The following is a 25,750-nucleotide window of genomic DNA, read 5'->3' on the forward strand; positions in this document are numbered from 1 at the left end:
GGGGGGGTATTGAGAAAGGCACAGATGAAGGTCCAGTATCTCACCTGTCTCTGAGGCTGACGGTCCAGGGAGAATTTCCAGGTGTGCCGCCCACAATCCTCAGTCTGCTCTTTAGCATACGGTCATCACGCTTCCCACACTCATTAAACACTACAGGCTCTGTACACACACACACACAAACAATAAATATAAATATCAATACAATACGCCTTTTGTGTCACTTAAAAAAAGATACTGTGTAACAAAGCTTTAATATTTTAACTACAGAATTTAACTATATGTGTGAATTTGAGTTTTTTTTTGTTTTTGAGTTTTTATAAAAAAATTAATTCACCTGCTGGTCTCATTATAGGTACTTTCTCTCCAGCTGTAAACAGAAGAATAGAAATAAGTTACTTGTCAGATAATTACAGGGTTCATACACTTTTGAACCAATACATTTCCATTTTTTTTTTCATGACTTTTCCAGGCCTTCAAGGCAAAGATTTTTAAACATCAGTGCAGACATAGACACTAAAACCAAAAATCAAATAAAACTATAATTAAAATGTATTATTGTAGGCCTAAAAACGAATCTGTATGTGTCAGATCCTGAGAGCTTAATTATCTCTGATCTGACCCATTTGTTAGCTCAAAAAAGATTTTCTCCTTCAATAAACGGAAACACTAAGATTTGTAAACTACATTTTCATGACTTTTCCTAAACTTTATGGTTATTTTTATTTTCCAAAACTTCTCCAGACCTGGAAATTGCTATTTTAAAATTCCATGACTTTTTTATGACCCTGTACTTAGTCTACAGATGTAGTACAGCAACAATATCTAAAATAAATCATCAATATTAATTACTATTTTTTTTACCCAGGATGCATTTGAAGGCCAGGTGCTAACAGGGTCTGACTCCAAGAGGTTAGGTGATTGAATTGAAGTTGCTAAGTGGTTGATATGGTCTCCCGGACAGCTGCAATAATGTTTGTTAAGTGGGTTGTAGGCGATATTTCGATATTTTATTAGTGTTGCAACACTACATGAGGGCTACATTACCCTAGCTGTTTGCTACAGTGTTGTTAGGTGGATGCTATGGAAAAAAATATGCTTGTATTGGGGTTGCTATGCAGTTGCTATGGTGTTTTTAGTTTTTAGTGGTTGACATGGTACTGCCAGGTAGCTGCTATATTATCCCAGACAGTTAAGAGCTTTGGATGCCATATTTCGTTAGTGTTGCAAACTGGTTGCTGCAGTACCCTAGCTGTTTGCTACAGTGTTGTTAGGTGGATGCTATGGACATGCTAAGGGGTTGCTATAGTAAACAAATTGTTGCTGTGGTTTTGTTAAGGGGTTGTTCGGCAGTTGCTATAGGAAAAAATATGCTTGTATTGGGGTTGCTAGGCAGTTGCTATGGTGTTTTTATTTTTTTGTGGTTGATATGGTACTGCCACGTAGCTGCTATGGTAACCCAGACAGTTGCAATGATGTCTGGTAAAAGCCTCAAATGCAATATTTCATTAGTGCTGCAAACAGGTTGCTACAGTACCCTAGCTGGTTGCAACAGTGTTGTTAGGGAGATGCTATGGACATGCTAGGGGGGTTCTGTGGTACACAAAGGGTTACTATGGTTTTGATAAGCAGTTGTTCGGCAGTTGCTTTACGAACAAATGTGGTTGTTTTAGGGTTGCTAGGCGGTTGCTATGGTGTATTTAGTGATTGATATGGTACTGCCAGGTAGTTGCTATGGTATCTCAGGCAGTTTCAGTAATGTTTGCTAAGAGGTTTTTTTATATGCAATTTACTTAGTGCTGCAAACTGGTTGCTGCAGTACCCTAGCTGGTTGCTAAGTGGTTTGTATATTATATTTCCTTGGTGTTGCAAACTGGTTGCTACAGTACCCCATCTGGTTTCTGCAGGGTTCTTAAGTGGATGCTTTGGACATGCTAATGGGTTGCTGTGGTATACAAATGGTTGCTATGGTTTTGTTAGGTTTTAATGATGTTTGCTAAGTGGTTCATATATGAAATTTTGTTAGTGCTGCAAACTGGTTGCTGCAGTACCCCATCTAGTTGCTACAGTGTTCTTAAGTGGATGCTTTGGACATGATAGGGAGTTGCTGTGGTATACAAATGGTTGCTATGGTTTTGTTAAGGTTCAATGATGTTTGCTAAGTGGTTCATATATGAAATTTCGTTAGCGCTGCAAACTGGTTGCTGCAGTACCCTAGCTTGTTGCTACAGTGTTGTTAGGTGGATGCTTTGGACATGCGAAGGGGTTGCTGTGGTATACAAATGGTTGCTATGGTTTTGCTAAGTTTCAAAGATCTTTGCTAAGTGGTTCGTAGATGATATTTCCTTAGTGTTGCAAACTGGTTGCTGCAGTACCCCAGGTGGTTGCTACAGTATTGTTAGGTGGATGCTTTGAATATGTTAAAGGGGTTGCTGTGGTATACAAATGGTTTCTATGGTTTTGTTAAGCTTCAGTGATCTTTGCTAAGTGGTTCATATTTGAAATTTCTACAGTGCCCCAGCTGGTTGCTATAGTGGTACAAACTGGTTGCTGTAATGTTCTTAGCTGGTTGCTATGCTGGCTAGAGGGTTGCTAAGCAACTTTATAGCACTGTAATAGACCCCAAACAGAGGTGCGTGCTTTACCACACTGCTTGATTGCACAGTAATCAAACTCAGTCTTGGGGTCGGTGGTGTAGCACCAGGGCCCGTGCAGATCTCCATCAGGGTTCCTGCAGTAGTTCTCCGTCAGGTTAGCATCTGGGTGAGTCTTTGGGTTTATTCTGTAAATGAATAAAAATAAAGACTCTTTTAGCCTATACAAAAAAACACAGTGTGAAACCTCAATCATTTTTATATTATACTGCCTAACATCACACACCGCGCTTTAATAAACTAATTCAATTTTCAGAAACTAAGCTCTGAGTCTCAGTATTACTGTCAGATTACAGACGATTAGAACTGACTTGGATCCTGAACGTTAAGCTGGGAAAACTCCACATCTCAAATTCTCCAGCAGGAGGAATAAAACACACTGATTTCTCAGACTCCTCAACACTTCCAACCACATCTTCATATCTGAATAAACTTCAGCACAGTCTAAACATATAAGAGATAATTGGAGTTTAATGATTTGAATGGGTGAGAAAATACTAACAAAAAGTATTTTTCAATTAAATCAAAGTAAAGGTGTGTTAAATTAAAGTTTTTTTTTTACTGTTGATTAATAAAAAACAAAATACACAATGTGAAGAACAGCTGGTGTGTCCAAATGAATAAAATACAAATAAACAAAAATGTACATAAATGTTTTTTCTTTTACTTATTTTTATTTTTAATTATTAGTTTTATATAGGAGTGTATTCACTTTTGTTGCCAGTGGTTTAGACATTAATGGCTGTGTGTTTAGCTATTTTGAGGGCACAGCAAATTTACACTGTCGTACAAGCTGTACACTGACTACTTTACATTGTGGGGGCCCTATAAACATTATAAAGTGTGCCAGTTGTCATTCTCTTTAAGAGGCAGGTGAGCTCTGGCTTTGGAGTGTTCGTATCTTAACAGCGCTGCGCTTTTGTGTGTGTCTCAGCAGAGGATACTCAACTGCTCGTTCACACTGTGAAAAAAAACACCAGCAGCTCATTTAAGGGAACAGTAATGTTATTTTATTCTTTATTCTGTTTATTGTTGAGTTAAAAGTCAGGTTTGCACTCTGTAGTGCGTCTGTGTGTGTGTGCGTGTTTAATGAATGGGGCTGTATGAGCGCTGGGAGCACCTATAGGAATGGACTCTGATGATTGACTGTTGTCAGGGTTTTAATCGGTCAGTGGAGCTCCTGTGTTTTCCACCACCAAAATATATAGAAAAATGCCAGGAATTTACCTGAACACACCTCCAACACAACTCCGACACTATTTTAATAGCACGGGCACACATTGAACAATTAAGTGAACAAAGGCCGTTCACAAGGTGTTAAATAGCAATGAGCATCACGAGGCACCTTACGAGGCCCTATAGTGTCATATATTCTGTGTTGTCCCATTAGAAGATATAATAAAGACAGTTCAACAGTGATGTTTGTGAATGTTCTGTGTGGCTGGTTTTACTTAGTCTGATGTGGTGTGTTGGCGCTCCACTTCTGGCAGATGATCCCCTTCCGGGTTTTGCGGACGATTCCTCTGTAATTTTTGCCGTTCTCATGATAGCAATCTGAAATATACAAACAAATGCAATCATGCAATCTAGCTCATTTTATTCTTTTTATTTATTTGTCTAAAAAATGTCTCCAAATATCAGAGAAGCAAAAGCATTAAGAAGAATAATATTGATATACACTATATTGACTATAGTGGCAAAAGTTCTCGCTCAAACATTCAATTCAAATAATTCAACCAAATCCCTCTAAACCTCACATTACTAAACGCAGCAACGCAGAGCAGCGCAGAACACTGGTATAAAAAATTATATAGTGTATATCAGGGGTCACTAATAGGCGGACCACGGTCCGGACCCAGGCGTTGTCCAATCCAGACCCAAACCGATAAACTACTGAGAAGGATTTAATTCTGACCGTGTTCATTTAAAGCGGTGGAACGTTTTATTGTCTTTATGGTTTAGGTGATTTACAGCGCAGTTAACTCACAGACCAATCACATGTGCTGTAAGATCACCAAACGCTCTCCTCAGCCAATCAGATCTATGCAGATGCGAGAGGGCGGAGCCACACAGGAGAAACAGGTGGTGAGAAGTGGGAGAATAAAGCGAGAAAAGATGAGAATACAGATGGTGCGCACCAGAAAAAGAAATTAAAATACTACCTTTATAAAACATATTAACAGTAATGTAACCGAGCGGTGTTACTTGGAGGAATTAAAGAGAAACAACCGAGACAAGAGTTCCACTTTACTCCACCTGATCAGAACTCCTCAGTAAGAAACTCCCTCGCTCGCAGGCGCGCTCTCTTTACTCCCAAAACAACCCTACCTCAAAACTAAGGCAATCCCCAGGGGACAAAAAGCATTGGCAACTTCCCCCATCAGTTTTACCCACAACATAATAAAGTCTGATACAGTAATAATATTAAATAAAATAAAACTGCTGTTTTTTTTTTTTAAAAAAGCTGATATTTTGGCAGTTCAGCAAACATTTCTCCATATATTGTATGATTTAGCATTCATGTAATAATTATTATGACAGGCAGGCCTAAATCTAATATAAATAAAATCAAATAGAATAAATATAGCATATTAAAACTAAGTGAACATACAGATTCACATTAACAGACTCGATATGTTAAATTATGGAGGGTGTTTCCATTTATTTTATGATAGGTTGATAATGTAATTATTGTGACAGGCCTATTTAAAACAATAAATATTGTTGAAATATACTAGTATGTGTAATTTGTTTTGTTTTTCAGTTGTTGATAAAACACTGACAGAACTACTATAGGCTTCTTCAGTAAACAGAATAAAACACTGAATTATAACACATTGACCGGACCTTAGCCTGATGAAATTTTCTCTAACTGGACCAAACTGAATTCTAATTAAATACCCCTGGTGTATATAGTGTATTTATACAGCACCACTTCCTCTTAAGCCACCAGGAGGCAGTAAGATGATACAATACCCTCAGCCTCGATGTCGTCAGCACAGCGCTTGATCTGCAGACACAGAGCCGTCCTCATCTCAGGCAGAGACGTGAAGCACCACGGGGCCTCAGATCCGTCTGGGTTACGGCAGTAGTTCTCCTCCAGTCCTCTGATAAAGAGATACGAAAAGCAAGGGGACAGGAAATTGGAGAAACTGGAGAAATGATTGTAAACTTCAGTTCTGAACACTATCTATACTCTCTACACTTATATTCCCTCAAAATGAGTCTTGTCTTGAGCTAGAAGAGGCTCAAGCTAAGGTTTTTATACTAAGTCTAAGCTTTAAACGCCACATAACCTGTACTTGTCTTGAATTTTAGGTGAAGTGTGAAGGATTTTATCTATAAACTTCATACAATTTTGATATTTGGGGCTATTGTTCATTCATAACGTCTGACTGCAAGAAAGTAAAAAGTCCAGAATGCACATTAAGGTGTTTATTTTCTGCACTTTCTTTGTATCATCACAGGTATCATTGTTAAACTCTCGGGGCCACAGGGGCAATGACTTTAACTGAAATCTGATTGCCCCCCTGTCCTGTCGTTTATTTTGTACATGTAAAGTTAAAATGCATGTTAAATTAGTAAGAAGATTTTTATGGAGTTTATTTTGCGCCAAATGTTTTACAAAAAAATATTAAATCTGCAATCAAAACAGCAGATTATACACATGTACAATACAAAAATAAGCAGAAGCAAATGAGAGATTCCAGAAGCAAAAGACTCTAGCAGCAAAATCCACAAAAATCCACAAAAACACAAAAATGAAAGCAAAGACTGTCAAAATAATAAAGCAACCAAAAATATTTTAAAATATTTTTTGTTTTGAATTCGCAGCATACATTTTTCCTTTTGATTCTTAACATTTTAATTGCATTTTCTGTGTAAAACTTTTGCCACAAAATAAACCCCATAGATTTCACTGTGTAAGCTTTTTAAATGTACTTTTCACAAGTGTGTGAACACAATGTGACTGGTGAAACAATACTTGGCTCCTTTATGAATATTAAGGCCCCTGACTCTAAATTATGTAATTTTCCTTGTTCCAGCAACAAATTGAGAAGGAAAAATATGATTGAAACATTTTAAGTATAAAATCTCATTGGCTAGTGTGTTTTTCCTATTTCCTACCTATGTATCCTTATTTTTGTTTTTATTGTTTCAGTAATAACTGCGATAAACATACTATTGTAATTTAGGAGGTTGCTATCTCCACAGTTCTACTTTTTCTCACCTGTTTTTAGCCGGTTTTCACTGACTTAGTGATTCTAGTTCTTCTACCCTGCGTTTCCTTTGTTGTTTTGTACGTTTGTTACTGACCCTTTTTGCTTCATCATTTATCTTTTTTGCAAAGCCCTCTATTGTTTGTTTGTTTAATCATTACCAGCCTATTTTTGTATTTGTATTACTTTTTGGCCTGGTGTGGCTCAATCTGGTATGTTGTGTGTTTATTCAGTCTTTTGGTTATTGACCCTGCTAGTCCCTGACTATTCTTTTATTTAAACCTTTATTTAAAAAATTTAATTTTTGGCATCCCACTTGTCTGTCCTGTGTTTGGCACCCATGACACTTGTGTGAAAATTCTAATGCAGTTACACTCTTTACAAAGCAATGAATATGTAATTATTAAAAATATGAATCCATTAGAATTGTAAAATACACTGTTAAACACAATCAGAGCTCACTTGCACTCATAGGTGTGGGGATAGAATGGGTGCTCATGGGGGAACTGTGCATCCCATTTCTGGCAGGCGATTCCTGAAGTTGTCTCGTTCACTTTTCCTCGGTAATCCTCCCCCCGGCCACGGAAACAGTTAGTGGTGTAGCTGGGGCGCAGGCGGCGCTTCGGGATCCCCGCTGCAGGAGGGAGGGATTAGAGATGAGGAGAAAACGTTATAGACAGTGAGGAAATCAGCAAATGACTCGCTGACTGGTTTATTTTTTTATGTTACGCCCAAAAAGTTAACCACACCCATGATTAAGTAAGAAAATTAGTACAAGCCTTTTCCTCACATCCGCTGTGTGTGTGTGTGTTTGTTTTTGTGTGTGTGTATCTGTCGGTCCTGATGCTGTCAGTCTGTCTGCTCTGTACTCCGAACTACTTAAAGACTCCAATTCCCAGCATGCACTCGCACCAGACTTCCCTGACTTTACTGTTCACGTGACGCTACGGCGTTCCTGCTCCCCAGTTACTGATTGTTTCTACCTGGTCTATCCAGTATAAATGCCCCTCAGTTTGCTCTGCTCTCTGCCGAGTATTGCATCAAGTTATCTTTGTTTGTTTGTAAGTTTGTTTCTGACTCTAGATTTTTGCCTTGCCCTCTCCACAGTTTATTTTTTGTTGTCGACCTATTTTTGTATTTTTTACTACTCTTTTGCTTTTGCCCTTTTTTTGCTGGATTTATCATGTATGACCCTGTTTTGTCTGACTACACTCTGGTATGCTCTGGTATGTTATTTATATTTGCTGCCTTATTGTTACTGACCCTGCCTGTCCCGTACTACTCTTTTAAGCCTAGCTCCTGTCATTGGTATCTGTCTGTGTGATCGTATGTGTGTGTGTGTGTGTGTGTGTGTGTGTGTATGACAGATAAGCTTGTATCAGTAGTAACAACACTCACAGCACTTGCGGATGTCACAGTTCTCCCTCTCCACATCCGGGTCAGTGGTGTAACACCAGGGCACAGGGGAGGCATCAGGATTCCGGCAGTAATTATCATCCAGGCTCTTATCAGGATACCTGCAGACCAATCATCATCAAGCGTCATCATGTAGCATCAGTGTCTAATCTTATCTGTGAAGTTCATTCAAAACATTCAGCAGCTAAACGGCCTCTGTGTGAGTGTGTGTGTGTGTGTATGTGTGTGTGTGTGTTCAGCCTGAGTGCTACAATATCTTTTTTCTAAGGAAGATGACAAAAAAGTAACGCACAGTGCCTTGGATAAGTAACTCATATAAATCCTATAAATCCTATAAAACTGGAATAACCTTTCCAAAATGTTCGGGACTCTAAAGCCCTATTCAGACAGGATTAGTTTCTCAGGGGGTTCAGGGGTAATTTTCTCTTTTATGGGGGGGGTCCTCTGTGATTTTATTCCTGTCCAGAACAAACATGTACATGTTTTTCTCAGACGTGCTCTGAGAAAATTACAGGCTGAATTTTCTACTGTCTACTGATGGAAAAAGTGATTTATCAGGGTAAATTATGGGTAAATGTTTCACCCAGTCTAAAGGGTGTTTGGACAAACTGTTAAAATGTCTGGATCTCTGAACGCTGTGGGAGAACGGAGGTGTGCTATTCATCAAAAGTAAGAACTTTTTATCATGTTTTACTACAACAAAAGTTCTCCTTTAATTTGACTAAAGTGAGCGGTGCTCCTTACTTCTCCGGTTGATAGATGTGTTGATGAGGATACTGCTGATCCCACCTCTGGCACTCCCGTCCATTCACTGTGTGATCAACCTGCCCCCTGTAGTCTTCTCCGTTACAGTTGATACACACCTCTTACAAGTAAAAACACATTAATAAAACTTCATGAGTTCCGAGAACTTCATGTTTGCTGAGAAAACAAAAAAAACGATTTCAGCCAAATCTCTGTATACTACTCATCAGTATTGGTTCACACAGCGTATTTATATATATCTTGGCATGTTCTCCTCCACCAGTCTCACACACTCCTTTTGGATAACTTTATGCCTTTACCCCTGGTGTAAAAAAATAAAGCAGATCATTTATACATCTGCTAATATTCATAAAATGTATTTTTATTTGGTTCCACATTTATTTAGCTAACTGGTTCTTATATAGACTGATCTTTTTTATTAAAATGTTAAATAAAACAATAGAAAACAATACAAAAAACAGATCTATTGAAAATAATTAAAATAAATAAAAATGAGCTTAAATCAATGGATTTTAAAGTAGTGTGCCCAGTTTTGGCCAACTGTAGTAGTGCAGCCAGGGTTGCTTTGTCCTTTTCCAGCATACAATTAAAACATTAACAAGTATTGGTATGAAATTGGCCAATATAAATTTCAATATAATCATGTATCCCTAGAAAATACCAAATACATTTTTAAATAAATTTTAATTTTGTCAAAACTAAATGCCTTAAATCAATAATGCTTCAAAAATCCTGTTTATTCAACTTAAAGCTCTACTAGGTAGGATTGAGATTTTGTGCTCGTGGGCTCCCCCTACAGTTGTAGAGTGTGATAAATGTTTCAGGCGGATTAGTTTCTCTTTCTCGTTTTCTGGCTTTCACAGACATATTCGGTCTCTTTCCAGCTTCTGCTGGAGTGTCTGTAAGTTAGTTTTTAAAGAATGAACCAGTAGTCCTTGTAGAACTGTTAGAACTAAAGGTCGGAAAGCAGGTTGCAGTTCTCGTGAGCGTTGGTCGCAGCGCCTTGGAAAACTTACAGAGTCTGATTTGAGCTCAGAGGAGCTCCGGCACAGACACGAGAGCACTGCTATTCCTCCTATTACACCTCAATGCAGCGCTGCAGTTTCAAGCTGTAATTTTACTTCTTTAAAAAGATCAAAAATCAAGGAAATCCTACCTAGTGCTGCTTTAACTTAGTTAAGTCAACATTCAGCTTTTGAGTTTAGTGGAATAAACTTATTATGCTATATCTATACAACTTAACTGAGTTGTCAAAGCTAAATAATGACTTGATTGAGTTAAATTGAACCAACATTTTTTTTTACAGTGTACTTAATAACATGAGTTTTTTTGAAAAAAATAGAAATTCATAATAAATTACTTTACACACAATCTGGCCCTAATTTTATTATTTAATGATGATAAATAATGAAAATGATGTGTACCGTCTTTGCAGAGGGGGATATTACAGCTCTCATATCTGCGCTCGGGGTCTGTGGTGTAGCACCAGGGTCCTATTCGGTCTCCATCCGGGTTACGACAGTAGTTCAGCTCCAGGCCGTTAGTGGGTGAGGGGGTCCATCTGCTCACAAAGAACTGACTTATTATTTATGATTTTTGAAGAAGAAACATTTAAGCTGCAGAACATAGAAAATGTACTAAGATTTGCAGCCCTACCATTTTTTTATTTTTACAAAGTCTGTCAACGTTAAAGCATTAACACGTGATAAATTTGGAATCAGTAACGCATTATTATACGCGACCCCAACTATCGCTGTAAAATTGTTTTTCTGGAGCTGTTTTCTTGTGGTGAGAACGTGATCTGGTCTCGATCGGACCCATTTTAATTGAGCTAAACTGATAAGGTGCAGTTTAATCTGATATATTAGCCAGATAATATATTGATATGATCAAGCACTGTCTCTGCTGCTCCATGCTGTTTACACACTGAGCACAGTATGTGCTGCGTTCACTGCTGAAATACAGAATCTTCTCACTATATTTACTTTCCTGCTCCCACGCCAGACAGCTCTGACCAATCAGAGGAGACGATGTGTTTACATGTTTTTTTTGTGCGCATTTTGGTGCGTTTAGGTCAGGGGTGTCTAAACTTTTTTTGTTGGGGGCCAGAAGGAGAAATATATTTGAAGTAACGGGCCACAGACTCTATAATAAAACAAATAATGAAATATACCCCTTTAAATAATGAATTTTCCTGATTACTTTCATGTACACACCATTTTACTTGACTTACTATCTTTATCTTTGACAGTGTTGTGTAAACTAAGATTTTTCAAATTGGTGTTTCATTTCATGATTTTTCTTAATATTAAACTCCTTAATTACGGCAACTTTTAGACTCTGTTTTTCTGCGCTAGAAATGCGCACTCTCTCCGCTTTTAGACTCTTTGGCACGTTTTTCTGCGCTAGAAATGCGCACTCTCTCCGCTTTTAGACTCTCTGCCCTGTTTTTCTGCGCTAGAAATGCGCACTCTCTCCGCTTTTAGACTCTTTGGCCCGTTTTTCTGAGCTAGAAATGCGCACTCTCTCCGCTTTTAGACTCTTTGGCCCGTTTTTCTGAGCTAGAAATGCGCACTCTCTCCGCTTTTAGACTCTTTGGCCCGTTTTTCTGAGCTAGAAATGCGCACTCTCTCCGCTTTTAGACTCTTTGGCCCGTTTTTCTGAGCTAGAAATGCGCACTCTCTCCGCTTTTAGACTCTTTGGCCCGTTTTTCTGAGCTAGAAATGCGCACTCTCTCCACTTTTAGACTCTTTGGCACGTTTTTCTGCGCTAGAAATGCGCACCCTCTCCGCTTTTAGACTCTTTGCCCCCTTTTTCTGCGCTAGAAATGCGCACTCTCTCTGCTTTTAGACCCTTTGCCCCGTTTTTCTGAGCTAGAAATGCGCACTCTCTCCGCTTTTAGACTCTTTGCCCCGTTTTTCTGAGCTAGAAATGCGCACTCTCTCCGCTTTTAGACTCTTTGGCCTGTTTTTCTGCGCTAGAAATGCGCACTCTCTCCACTTTTAGACTCTTTGGCCCGTTTCTGACACCTAGCGTTCAAACTTTGAAACTCACATTATAAAAACTTGCTTAACAGCGGGCCAACTTTCACTGTATTTCTAAAATACCTCGCGGGCCGCTCCAAAAAAGGAAATGGTCCGCAAATAGCCCGTGGGCCGTAGTTTGGACACCCCTGGTTTAGGTTTTTTATGCCTGTGTGAAACCAAACCAAACAGAGGGAGAAACGCTCCAAATAAACTCATTAACTCATAAACTGATCCGAATCATAGAAACTTTCACAACTACAGGTGTAAAAACGCTCTTTTATACTCATATAATTCTAAAGTTCTAATTCAGAAATCCTTACAACCAAACTGAGATATTTATAACAAAGTAAAAATACAATTTATCATGCATTCTTTATTCCAGTGCCCCACGTTAGCTTTATCTCCTCTCAAACATACAAGTATATACTAGTATTTTAATTAACACCACTAATATATATATATATATATATATATATATATATATATATATATATATATATATATATATATATATATATATATATATATATATATATATATATATATATATATATATATATATATATATAAAATTGCATTTTACATTTCTTACATTCATTCTTTTATTTATATTTAAATATCCACTATAAAAACGTATAGTGTCTTAAGAAGAACAAGTGCGATTAATTGTAGTTAATCACAGAATATTGTTGTTATTAATCAGATTTAAAAAAATTTAATCGATTGACACCACTCATTTTTACTCATCTTTATCATTGGTGGCAATAATTTTGGAGACTCATATATTAACTGTAAAATAAGACATTATAAGACATTATATGATAAAAATTACATTTCTTGTTTGCATCACTTAATGCTAGAACCTTTTACTACAACTGTTTACTTACCTGTGATCATGAGGGAACTTTGACCACCACTGCTGACATGTTTTCCCACTCTGGGTCTTAGACACCTTCCCCCGATAGTCCTCTCCTTTACCCACAATGCACTTCCTCACATAGACTGGACAGGGAAGAAGATTTTAATGACACATGGCTTACAGTAACTTACAGTTCTGATTAAAGGTTTACATTACATTAATCGTTATATTAATAATTGTCATTGTTTATATATATATATATATATATATATATATATAAATAGTGCATACATTAAAATATTATGAAGCACACACTATTCTATCAAAACAAAATACCATTTCCGTACATAGTAAATAAATAGTAAAGTGATCTATCAGACTATGAAGGAACACATAAAGAATCATGTAGTAACTTAAAAGTGTTAAACAAACCAAAATACTCTGTGAAGAAGAATTTAGATGCTCTTATCTGAGGAGCTGTTAACTTGTGGTTTCTGAGGCTGGAAACTCTGATGAACTTATCCTGTACAACAGAGGAAACTCTTACTCTTCCTTTTCTGGGGTGCTGCTGATGAGTGCCAGTTTCATCATCATAACATTTTTGATGATCTTTTTCGGTGACTGCACTTAGGGATACTTTCAAACTTCTTAAAATTCTTATTTTTGGATGGACTGACCTTTATTTCTTTTTAAAATCATTTTTTTCTTTACTTTCTTTAGTAGTTGTTGTTTCTCATAATCTGGATTAGAACATTACTCAAATATTCACTATTCACTGTATACCTGTAACTCTACCTCTACACTACTTTACTTTAACTGATGCTCTCAAACACTTTATTAAGAGACACGAAATTCAAGTAATTAACTCTTGATGAGTTCAGCACAGCTGTTAACTGAAAGCCTGAATTCCAGGTGACTCTACCTCATAAAGCTGACTGAGAAAAACAAGAGGTGCTACTTTGAAGAATCTAAAACATAAAACCTTTTCTGCTTTGTTTAACACTGTTTGTTTGCTAAATAAATTGTGTATGTTTTTCTTCATAGTTTGGATGACCTTAATGTTAATCTACGATTCAGAACATTTTTAAATAACAAAAAATACTGAATTTAAGGTCAAACTTTTGACTGGTACTGTATTCTTTAAATTATTTTTTTCAGAAATATAATGGTTTGTCATTATCACTATCTCAAAAATACCCTGAATTATTGTAATATTATTTTAGAGCCATATTACACCAGGTCCAATCCAACAATCCAACAATTAATAAAATTCCTTGTTAACACTGAAGTAATTGTGACTTAATTCCTGATGATCAGTAAACACTCAATCAGGCCTTTAGTCTCACCTTTCATCTCGTACAGATCACAGTTGACGTTTCTCTTCACCTCTGCGTTGTCTCCATCGTCCACCCAGGGCAGGTGCTTACAGATCACAGACGGGCGAAACTCATAGTTGAAAGCTCTGGAAAACCAATGAAATAAGAATAAAATTAAGCATTTTACTTTACTGAAATAGAAACTTTCCTAAAAACCATGCATATACAGGTGCATCTCAAAAAATTAGAATATCATTGAAAAGTTACTTTATTTCAGTAATTAGTTCATGTGAAACTCATATATTATATAGATGTATTAAACACAGAGTGATCTATTTTAAGTGTTTATTTCTTAAATTTTTGATGATTATGAAGCTTACAGCCAATGAAAATCCAAAAATCAGTGTCTCAGAAAATTAGAATATTATATAAAACCAATTGGTACTTTTGACAGTGTGGGCAGTGTACCAAATCCTGCTGGAAAATGAAATCCGCATCTCCATAAAAGTTGTCAGTAGCAGAGGGAAGCATGAAGTGCTGTAAGATTTTGTGGGAAAACAAAACTGCACTGACTTTAGACTTAATAAAATAATAAAATAATAAAACACAGTGGATCAACACCAGCAGATGACATGTCTCTCTAAACCATCACTGATTGGTGGAAACTTCACACTAGACCTCGAGCAGTTTGGACTGTGTGTCTCTCCACTCTTCCTCCAGACTCTGATCCCTTGATTTACAAATGAAATGTAAAATGTACTGATGATCAGTGATGGTTTGGAGAGTCATGCCTGTCATCTGCTGGTGTTGATCCACTGTGTTTTATTATCAAGTCTAAAGTCAGTGCAGTTTTGTTTTCCCACAAAATCTTACAGCACTTCATGCTTCCCTCTGCTACCCTTGGCTGTAATCTATAATCATCAACAATACAAGAAAACACTTAAAATAGATCACTCTGTGTTTAATACATCTATATAATATATTAGATTCACATTAATCCCCTGATCTAAACCTGATGAACTGAGATGGTGATTTGAGGTAATTTAATTGGGATGAGCTGGAGCTTCACAGCGTGAAGGAAAAGCAGCACTTATTGTTCAGCACCTCCAGGAACTCCTTCCTTTAAGACGCCCTCATGAAGACACTGATATGAAAATGTCCTTAAATATAATGTATAAAACTTATCCCGGTTTGTTTAACATTTTTTGTTTATTAAATAATTCTGCATGTGTTCCTGTAGAGCTTTAATATAGTCTTCAATATTAAATTTACAATGTAGAAAATCATAAAAGAGATGTAAAACACATTGAATAAGAAGAGGGGTGCCCAAACTTTTGACTCGTACTGTACTTTTAAGTTTGCCTCCCTTTGCTGTACTATAGCATGGTCTGTGAGAAAACGGTTAAGACTTTGTGAAATGTGATAGGGTACACTGATTACTAAATTAGTATAGTGTTTTATTTCTTTTTATAAAAAACAGGTCAGGAAAAATGTCTGTGGGAGGTTGTGTGGGAAGTGAATTGCAAAATCTTGGAACCCCCTGATCTAAAGTGATGAAACTCTGCACACAGTCAGGAAAAGTGAGTCACAACACACAGCTTTAATAAAAACAAACAAGAAATTACTGATAAAAATCTGCAGGGGAAAAACAGTTTACAGCTGAGTGTGCCAAGAGGAAACACAGAGTACACAGGAGCTCGAGGAACTGGTGTGAAAAGTATCTCCTTGCATTACTCTGTAGGTAGAAGTATAGATACTAGGGTTTACTAAAATACTTCTGTAGAAGTTGTTAAAGTATCAAATCAAGCTTTTTACTCTTTAAGTGAAAATGTTTTTTCTAAAAGCCATAATAACTATAATGTTCAAATATTAAAATGTTAATGTTGATAATATAATTTGGGATTTTGCACTAGGCTGTTCTCTAGTGTTTCAGCTGCATATATGCCCCATTGTAAACTAATGTATTTTAGTAGAATGTAAATATATTAAAGAAGTTTAGTTGGACTGGAGTTTGTAAAACTGGAGTTCTCTTGAGTCTCTGCACGGATCATCTTCATACTAGACTACATACGTCTGCAGGACGTGTGCAGGTGTGATTAATCACAGTATAAACCAATAGGGAGTCGGAATGGTATATGTTTATACTTCTCTACATCCAATCACAATCAGATTCACTCTATCTGGATGGAGAGATTTATCTGGATAGGGGTTTTATTGAACGTTGAGAAGCCGGAATGAAAACCAGCTGAAATTAAATAGGAGTAACGAGGCAGGTTTTATTAAAATGTAAGGAGTAGAAAGTTCAGATAATTGTTTAAAAATGTAAAAATAATTACTCCAGTAAGTGAAGATAACCAAGCATTTATATTTATTCTCTCAGGCATTTGAGTCCCTTATGTTGAGACCACTTCAGTTTCTGAATCAGTTTCTCTGATTTTGCTATTTATAGGTTTATGTTTGAGTAAAATGAACATTGTTGTTTTATTCTATAAACTACAAACAACATTTCTCCCAAATTCCAAATACAAATATTGCCATTTATAGCATGTATTTGCAGAAAATGAGAAATGGCTGAAATAACAAAAAAGATGCAGAGCTTTCAGACCTCAAATAATGCAAAGAAAACAAGTTCATATTCATAAAGTTTTTAGAGTTCAGAAATTAATATTTGGTGGAATAACCCTGGTGTATTTTAATCACAGTTTTCATGCATCTTGGCATCATGTTCTCCTCCACCAGTCTTACACACTGCTTTTGGATAACTTTATGCCTTTACTCCTGGTGCAAAAATTGGCTTGAGATCATCCATCTTCATCTTGATTATATTCTAGAGGTTTTCAATTTGTTAAAATCAAAGAAACTCATCATTTTTAAGTGCTCTCTTATTTTTTTCCAGAGCTGTAATTAATTAAGTCATTTTTATATTATTTATTTCCTTTAAAAATACCAATAGTCCTACTAGACCAAAAGACAAATGTGATAAATTGAAGATAAAGAGTTATAGAACTGGAGTTAATTATTTAGCTGTGCTCTTTGAGAAATTTGTAATTTAATAGATTTCTTCTGAATTGTGTTCAGGAAAGCTTGTAGACCACATGGACCTGGGGAACGTTTCAGACATGGACATTAATGAGCTGATAATGGAATTTCCATCCTTTAAGGCAGTAACAGTCTCGACTCTTCTGGGAAAACGTTCTACTAGTTGCTGGAAAATTGCTGCAGGGATTGAGTTCTGCCACAGGAGCATTAGTGAGGTCAGGTACTGATGTTGGACATTAAGACCTGAATTACAGCCGGTGCTCCAATTCCAGTAAATTATTCATCGCTCCAGAGCTCCATTCTACTGGAAATGATTACTGTGGAGATTACACAGCTGTGGGTGAATTTAAACACATGTTTGTGTTTTAAAGCAGCTGAAACCACTAAATAATAGAGACGTCTGGAGATTTTAGGATATGTTCACTCCTAATACTAAAAGAGCCTGGAAAAAAGATTTATTTTGGACCTAAATTATGTTATTTCAAGGGCCTATAACACAGGAAAATTAAGAAATTAATTTCTAAAATATTTAGCCCCACAGCTTTTTGATTTTTTTTTTAAGATACAGGATATCCAATAAAAACTGAGATTATTTAACATTTATCAGCCTACCGCTCTGGTTTTAGTCATAACGTAGGTTTGGAATGATTCCTAACATTGTTTATAATTGTATCAAGTAACGATGCAGCACTTAAAAAAAAACTTTTGATTTGAAACTCCGATTAATTTACCTCTTAAATTCCTTTAATTTCCCCAAAAATCTACAGTGCACCTTAAAATCCAACACATCTTATGTATGAATTTTACCAGTCAGGTATTAAGCAGCAGTAAAGCCACTTCACTGCAGTAGAGCATTATAAGTAAAGAGTTTTCAGTGAAGTTTCTCCAGCACTAAGGCTGGGTGCAGTAGCATTAGCGTTAGCCACTCAGAGGTGAGTATATTAGACTGTAGTCTGTGTGTTAAACGTGTTAAAACAAGCTACATGGGACGAACAGCTAGCTGATAGCGCTGTGGGTTACCGGAACACTCAGGGTTTTACGTCCCGTTAGCACTGTGGTTAGCGGCTAATGCTAATGCTGCTGCATCCAGCCTTAGTGCTACAGATATGTTTTCAGGAGAGAACTCTGTGTAGATTAACATCCAGCGCTTGTTTGATTTTGAAAGATTTTTTTTTTTTAAGAATTACAGTTAAATTTTTTACTAAAATCCTTTAATTTTCCCCCACAATCGTCAGTGCATCTTATAATCTTATATATCTTATAATCTATATGTATGAATTTTACCAGTCAGGTATTAAGGAGCAGTAAAGCCACTTTACTGAAGTACAGAGTTATACAGAAGTTCCAGTTTAGTTCTCCAGCAGTATTAGCATTAGCTGCTAACCGCACAAAGCACTAGCTCTTTGGCCTTTCAGAGGTGAGTATTATCGGCTTGTAGTCTGCTGCTAACTCCGGCTAGCACTGCTGGAGCAGCATTAACATTACCCGCTAACCACAGCGCTAGCTTTTTGCTGTTCAGAGGTGAGTATATCGGACTGTAGTCTGTGCATTCATCGTTAGACAGGGACAAACCGCTAGCTAGCTAATACCACCATTGTAGCATTGTTGGCGGTTAGCGGCTAAGGCTAATGCTCCAGCTTTAGTGGAAATCTGGAAATATAAACTTACTGTAAATAAACGGAAACGCTTTTCTTACCCAAATTAACAGTTTTCAGGAGAGAAATCTGTGTAGATTAACAGATTTTTTTTAAAGAATAACAGTTTTGTACTAAGTACTAAGTACTTAGCTTAGCTTAGCTTAGCTTTACCAGTCTCGCCACCCAGTGGAAAATGTGTGAAAATGTGTGAAAATGTCTGGTGTGCCTTATAGTGTGAAAAATACGATATTTGGGTGCTTCCCCCAGCTTCCCCAGCGACACCCTTGTTCACGTCGATGTAGCATCCTTACTAGTGTCGCTTAATGCCTTATGTATGAAAACAGACCAGAAAATAGATGATCATTGATAGTGCGCCTTATAGTCCGGAAAATACGGTAGTGAGGTAAAAGTGGAAGTAGGTGAAAAATAATACTCCAGTAGATACAGATACAGCATTTTAGTACTTAAGTACAGTAGACAGGTACTTCTACTTCTTTACTTTACATTTCTCATTGAATTTCCACGCAACTCAGCATATTCTTTCCTCTGGTTTGTTTTAAGGCTGACAATATCCTGTCTTATCTTTCTGTAATTAATCTGAAAGCCTAATATGCAGATGAAGCGCTCCAGGGTTCAGTAGATCTGGACAGTGATCAGATTTTGTGCTATGGTCCAGGCCGTGGTTTGTGGCCCCTTTCTTTCATGCTATTTCGGTTCGTACCCAAACTAAACAAGTGTGAAAATCCCCTAAGTGTGAGCTGAGCACTACAGACAGGGCTGGGGATGTGGTATAAGAGTATAGAGGAGAGGAGGATTGTGGGACCTGCAGTCCAGGCTTTGTGAGCAGCGCTTGGCGCACTCCTCCAGGGTGATGCCGGGCAGCAGCGTCAGACGATCCGCGTTCCAGGACTTCAGAACCAGCTCTCTCCCCTCCGACCTCTGGAAATCATTCAGAGCACTGCGGTGGACTGAACAAACACACACACAAACACACACATTCAATTTCTTCATTATACACAGATACACACATGCAGCAGCCATCCACTGCAATAATACTGTTTCTGTTAGTCTTAGGGCTCTATCTTACACCCTGTGCAAGGTGTGTTGCGATGCTCATTGCTATCTTACACCCCACCAACAGTCTATTATTAAACCTTCCACCTGCATCATTTAAATAGCAACAGTGCTTCTGAATATGTCTACACTGATGGGTGTGGTGGTCTAGAAATGAGGTGTGTTCAGTAGGGGTGGGCAATATTATATCGTATACAATATATCGTGACACAGAAATATCGTGATATTAAAAATCCATATCGTGATAATAGGGCTGTTCTGTCTTAAAAGTAGTCTATTATTTACTGTGAAGCTTTAGGTGTATTTATTGTATAGTTGTTTTAGTTTGCAGTTTATATGCATGCACTAAATATTCTGCAATTTTATTTGCTGCATAATATTATATTTTGCTATATTATTTATTTTGCCACATTATAATTATTCAGTTATACTATTATACTATATTCCTGAAATGAATTAATTATTTTAGTTTTCCTATATCGCCAAGTATATCGTTATCGCAAAAATACCCTGAAATATCGTGATATTATTTTAGAGCCATATCGCCCACCCCTAGTGTACAGGTAAATTTCTGGTGTATTGCTTGTTTTTCTTGGTAACAGAAAACACATGTGCACCACTCACTGACTGAATACAACCTAGACAGACACCAACAGTAAGGCGTTCATTGCTATCTTGGCAACACAGTGCAGCACAAATCCAACTTTTACATCAACAATAAACAGAATAGTAAATAAAATAACATTGCTGTTCCTGTAAATGAGCTGCTGGAGCTCCTTCACAGTGTGAACCAGCAGCTCAGTTTCCTCTGCTGAGAAGCGTTTGTTGGACACGTCCAGGTAGCTGCACCATTAAAATAGCAATATGCCAAAGTCAGAGCACACCTGACTCTTAAATGGAATGAAGAGCGAGAGACACACTGATTGGTTTATTTAACGTTACTCCCAAAATTAAAAACACCCATCTCAGGCAGCAGCAGCCTGTCACTTACACACACAGAGTCAATGCTGTGTATCTACACCTTCCAAAGTGATTATCGTGCATGCAATATCATGCAATGACTATGCTTAAACAATAAATCTTGCAAACTTTTGCACATTTTGAGCCACACAAGGTGTACTTTTCCCACTGTTATGATAGCAAAGACACACTGACACGTCTTAAATCAAGCTGCATGGTTGGTCAGTGTAGCGTTTATTAATTAAATTTTCTGACAGTTTGAGGCTAAATGCAAAAATAGAGAATTGGATGTAAAAATTCATTGTTTCATTTTTTTACTATAGTGCAGTGTGCAAAAAATAAGTTTTCATTCATTTTTCCAATTAATTTTTTTCAGATACAAAAATTGACAGATCTGAAAATCGAGAGAAGATTCAACTTTTTATTTTCCTTCTCTTGAATTTCAGATTGGTCAATTTTTGTATCTTGTAACACAAATCTGATGGTATAATCCAAATTACAAAATTGCAAAAAAAAAAAAAAATTCTTAAATTACGATTTTGTGTGGTAGAGATGAAAAAATAAAATTGGTAAAATGGATGAAAACATATTTCTTGTATATGGCACTACTTTCACATCTAATTTTCTATTTTTGCATTTAGCCTCAAATAGTCAGAAAATTAAATTAATAAACATTACACTAAGCATTATTAATGATATACAATATATAGAATAATTAATAAAATACTAAAATAGAGCCCTTAAGTGTTTTGTATGGACATTATTTTTTCAGTACACTAAAACAATACATACCCCTACAGTTTAAAATAACTACCCACTACCTCCTTAAAAAAACAGTATAAACTGTAGAAAAACATCATTATATTTGACAACTGACCAACTGCAGCAACCCCAGATCATAGCTCCGCCCCTTACTGAAACAAATTAAGCCCAATCTGTTGGTCCGGCCCTCCTGAAATATTTAAGCCCAGTTTATTATGTGGACCCTTATTATAACGGTCCGCCCCTGCCCTGGGAAAAGTGCAGCAATGCCTGTAATTTTTCCCCCTCGTCCGGTGATAACACTGACGAGCTCCTCACAGCAGCTTATATACACACGACCTTTGGATCTTTAAACTCTGCTTCTGTAAATGTCCCGTCATGATAGAGGAGCATGATGTGCCCCCACACAACACAACACAACACAACACATACTGTCTATATACTCTATAATACTTATGTTTATTTTATATTGTTTAATTTTTTATTGTATACATTACTCTTACTATAGATTTTTTCAAATATATCTAATAAACTTCCAATAAGAATTGTTGTCTTACTAGGATTGTTTTTGCTTATTTTAAAAATAATAGGAGTAATTTACACTTTATTTTAAGTAATTTAAACCCCAAATAAGCATGAAAAGTTAATTATTTGATTCATAATAACACTTAAGATAGAAAATCTGCGATTTTTGCTTGATTTAAGTCTTACTTAACTCAGTATATAGCTTATTTTAAGAATTTTTACTCATTTAAAATATGCTTACCCCATTGGTAGATTTTTTTTGCTTAATATAAGCATATAGGCTCTAGTTTTTGCCAGCAGATTTGTATTGATATTCTTTAATTTTATATGTTTAATCTTTATCGTTTTATTGATATCAATTGTAATGAAATAATCCAATGCGTCTTCTAGTTTTTATTTACAATTTTTATTGTAAAGCTTTTTGAGCTGCATTCTGTGTATGAAAGGTTCTATATAAAGATTTTTTTGGACTAAACAGCATTTTAAGTGTTAAGTTTTCTACAGTAAGGAAAATATAGTCACTTCAAAAAATTCACTGGCAAAAACTATACAAAATATATGTAAATTAAAAGCTATATACTTTCATTAAGCCCATTTTTTTGTTCTTTTAAGATTTCTATAAAGCTATAAAAGTCTCTATAAGTGAAAAGTGAAAAGCTATAAGTGAAGTAAGACTTAAATCAACTTATTTTTGGCATAAACATGGACACAAGAATGAGAATAAACAAAAAAACAAAATCTTAGCAAGTAAAATAATCTCATTTCAAGATTATAAATCTTAGTTTTTTTATCTGACAAGAATTTTGGTGTTATTAAGCAAAATAAGCAAATTCTGGTGTCCAAATGTAAGATTTTGAGATTAATCTTATTTCAAGAAATCTTACTAAGACATTTTTGGTTACCTCAATGGCAGATTTTTATACGTCTCAATTTACAAATATTTACAAAAATCTTTATTGTCTTATTTATATCTATTATAATGAATTTATCCAATGTGTATTAAAATTGTATTTATCATATTTATTGTAAAGCTCTTCGAGATGCAGTCTGTGTATGAAAGGTGCTATAAAAATAAAAAAATTATACAATTTTTAAAAACATGCTATTTATTTAAATAGGTTCTATTTCTCAGGCAGGGTTTAAGCCTAGTCTCGAATTAAACAGCATTTTAACTGCTTTTTTATTTTTTTATTAAAAGGTAAATATAGTCACTGCCAAAAATCTATTGGCAAAAACTAGACAAAATATATGTAAGGTGAGACATATACACTTATATATATATTATATATAATCTGAAAACGAGGTAAACAAAAAAAAATATTTTATGCAATTTGAAACAAAATGAGCACAAAAAGTCATCAATCAAGTTATTCTGAATATTATATTCAAATTTAACCAGAAAATAAGTGATTTTGCCTGATTTAAGTCTTACTTCACTAATTTTGAGATTTTATGAAAACTTTGAAGTTTTCATAACATCAGCAGATTTTTTTTTGTCATATAAGCATGTACATCTTAGTTTACATTTATTTTGTCTAGTTTTTGCCAATCTTAATAGTTTTTTTTATATCTATTGTAATTTAATTATCCAATGTGTATTTTACATTTTATTTATCATATTTACTGTAAAGTTCTTTGAGCTGCATTCTGTTCATGAAATGTGCCACATAAATCAAAATATATTATTATTTGTATTGTTATAATTATTATTATTATCATCATCATAAGATTTTTAATATTTACGGTCCATTTTTATAGGCAGCGATTAAGCCTAGTCTTGGTCTGAAGAGCATTTTGAATGCAGATTTTCTATTGAAATTAAAATATAATTACTGAGAAAAAAAAACACTGTCAGAAACTAGACAAAATATATGTAAATTTAGACCTTTACACTTATGGACCTTTACACACACACACAAAAAAAAATCAGCCAAAAAATCTAATTTTACTCAAAATTAGCACAAAAATTCACCTGTTAAGTTTTTTTCCTAATTATTGTGTCCAAATTTAAGCCAAAAGAAAGGAGTTTTTTTTGCTTGATTATAAAAAATCTTAAAAAACATAAAACATATATATATATTTTTATAAGCATATATATATCATACATATATACATACATATATTTTATCTAGTTGTTTTTTTCCTGATAATATAACACAGCTGAGGAGGATGAGTTATATTCTGGGTTTAGAGTCTGAGGTCTGTAAGCGGTGTTTCTCCAGCTGTAAACAGCAGCAGATGTGGGTGATATTAGGAGATATTGAGATATATTGTGAGAAATTGTGAGATATTATGAGATATTGTGAGATCTTACCCTGAGCAGCGCGGCTCCACAGCCCCAGAGAGAGGAACACGCAGAGCAGCTTCATCCTCCGCGGGCGCTTCGCTCGTGTTCCGCGTGTTTGGGACCGGAGCTCAGAGCTGACCGGGGGCCGCTGTGTGCAGTACCCCTCCCTCACCGCGGGGGCGCTGGAGCTGCTGAACCTTTTTTCTTATTTTACGTAAAAAAGGGAAAACCTGGCCAAATTAAGAGTTTATTTATTTATATATTTATTTATTTATTTGTTTATTTGTTCGTTTGTTTTAGACAGTATATATATATATATATATATATATATATATATAGGGGTACATTCTGGGTATATCTTATACAAATATATATATATATATATATATATATATATATATATATATATATATATATATATATATATATATTATAAAAAAAATCTATTAATGCATTAAAAAATAATAAAATACATTATCAAATAATGATACAAATTAAGAGTCATTTATTTATTTATTTTTTAGACCGTTATTACACGGGTTCTTATATAAAACATAATTATAAAAATATAAAACAAAAAATCTTATATAAAACACAATTATATTAATAAAAAAATTAAAAAATAAAAAACAAATAAATAAAGTACATTAATAAAAAAAAGAATAAACACTAAGAGTTTATTTAATTTACTGATTTATGTATTTGTTTATTTTAGACAGTAAGTATACAGTATAGTACATAAAGTATATATTTTAGATATATCATATAAAAAACAAAATTATATTAATTAAAATCATTCATAAAAAAATAAATTAATAAATAACAATACAAACTAAGAGTTTGTTTATTTACGTATTTATTTATTTATTTGTTTATTTTTTTTTTTTTTAGACAGTAAGTATACAGGGGTATATTTTGGGTATATCTTACATAAAACATAATTATATTAATAAAAACATTCATAAAAAAAAAAAAAAATTAAATACATAAACAAATACATATACAAACTAAGAGTTTATTTATTTACTGATTTATTTATTTCTTTATGTATTTACTTATTTTAGACAGTAAGTATACAGGGGAACATTTTGGGTATATCTTTTACAAAACAGAATGATATCAATAAAAAAACATTCACTAAAAACAAATAAATAAAATACATTAATAAATAACAATGAAGACTAAGAGTTTATTTATTTATTTATTTATTTAT

General features: G+C 35.1%; 1 protein-coding gene across 2 annotated transcripts in view; it reads right to left on the minus strand.

The window, feature by feature from the left end:
* Window positions 1-24,676, minus strand: part of mst1 (macrophage stimulating 1) — a 33,288-nt gene extending 8,612 nt beyond the window's left edge. For both annotated transcript variants that reach the window (XM_022675550.2, XM_022675551.2), the window contains exons 1-13: window positions 24,565-24,676; window positions 19,753-19,897; window positions 14,284-14,399; window positions 12,966-13,080; window positions 10,477-10,613; window positions 9,032-9,152; window positions 8,270-8,388; window positions 7,334-7,505; window positions 5,628-5,758; window positions 4,103-4,205; window positions 2,643-2,779; window positions 335-367; window positions 45-159 (exon numbers count right to left, since the gene is read on the minus strand). In XM_022675550.2, coding sequence (XP_022531271.2) covers window positions 45-159; window positions 335-367; window positions 2,643-2,779; window positions 4,103-4,205; window positions 5,628-5,758; window positions 7,334-7,505; window positions 8,270-8,388; window positions 9,032-9,152; window positions 10,477-10,613; window positions 12,966-13,080; window positions 14,284-14,399; window positions 19,753-19,897; window positions 24,565-24,619 — 1,499 coding nt within the window. In that variant the 5' untranslated portion in view covers window positions 24,620-24,676. The remainder of the gene's footprint in view (window positions 1-44; window positions 160-334; window positions 368-2,642; window positions 2,780-4,102; window positions 4,206-5,627; window positions 5,759-7,333; window positions 7,506-8,269; window positions 8,389-9,031; window positions 9,153-10,476; window positions 10,614-12,965; window positions 13,081-14,283; window positions 14,400-19,752; window positions 19,898-24,564) is intronic.
* Between the last annotated feature and the right edge of the window lie 1,074 nt (window positions 24,677-25,750).

The sequence above is a fragment of the Astyanax mexicanus genome, chromosome 5 (assembly GCF_023375975.1).
Source record: "Astyanax mexicanus isolate ESR-SI-001 chromosome 5, AstMex3_surface, whole genome shotgun sequence".
NCBI classification, from domain to species: Eukaryota; Metazoa; Chordata; class Actinopteri; order Characiformes; family Acestrorhamphidae; genus Astyanax; species Astyanax mexicanus.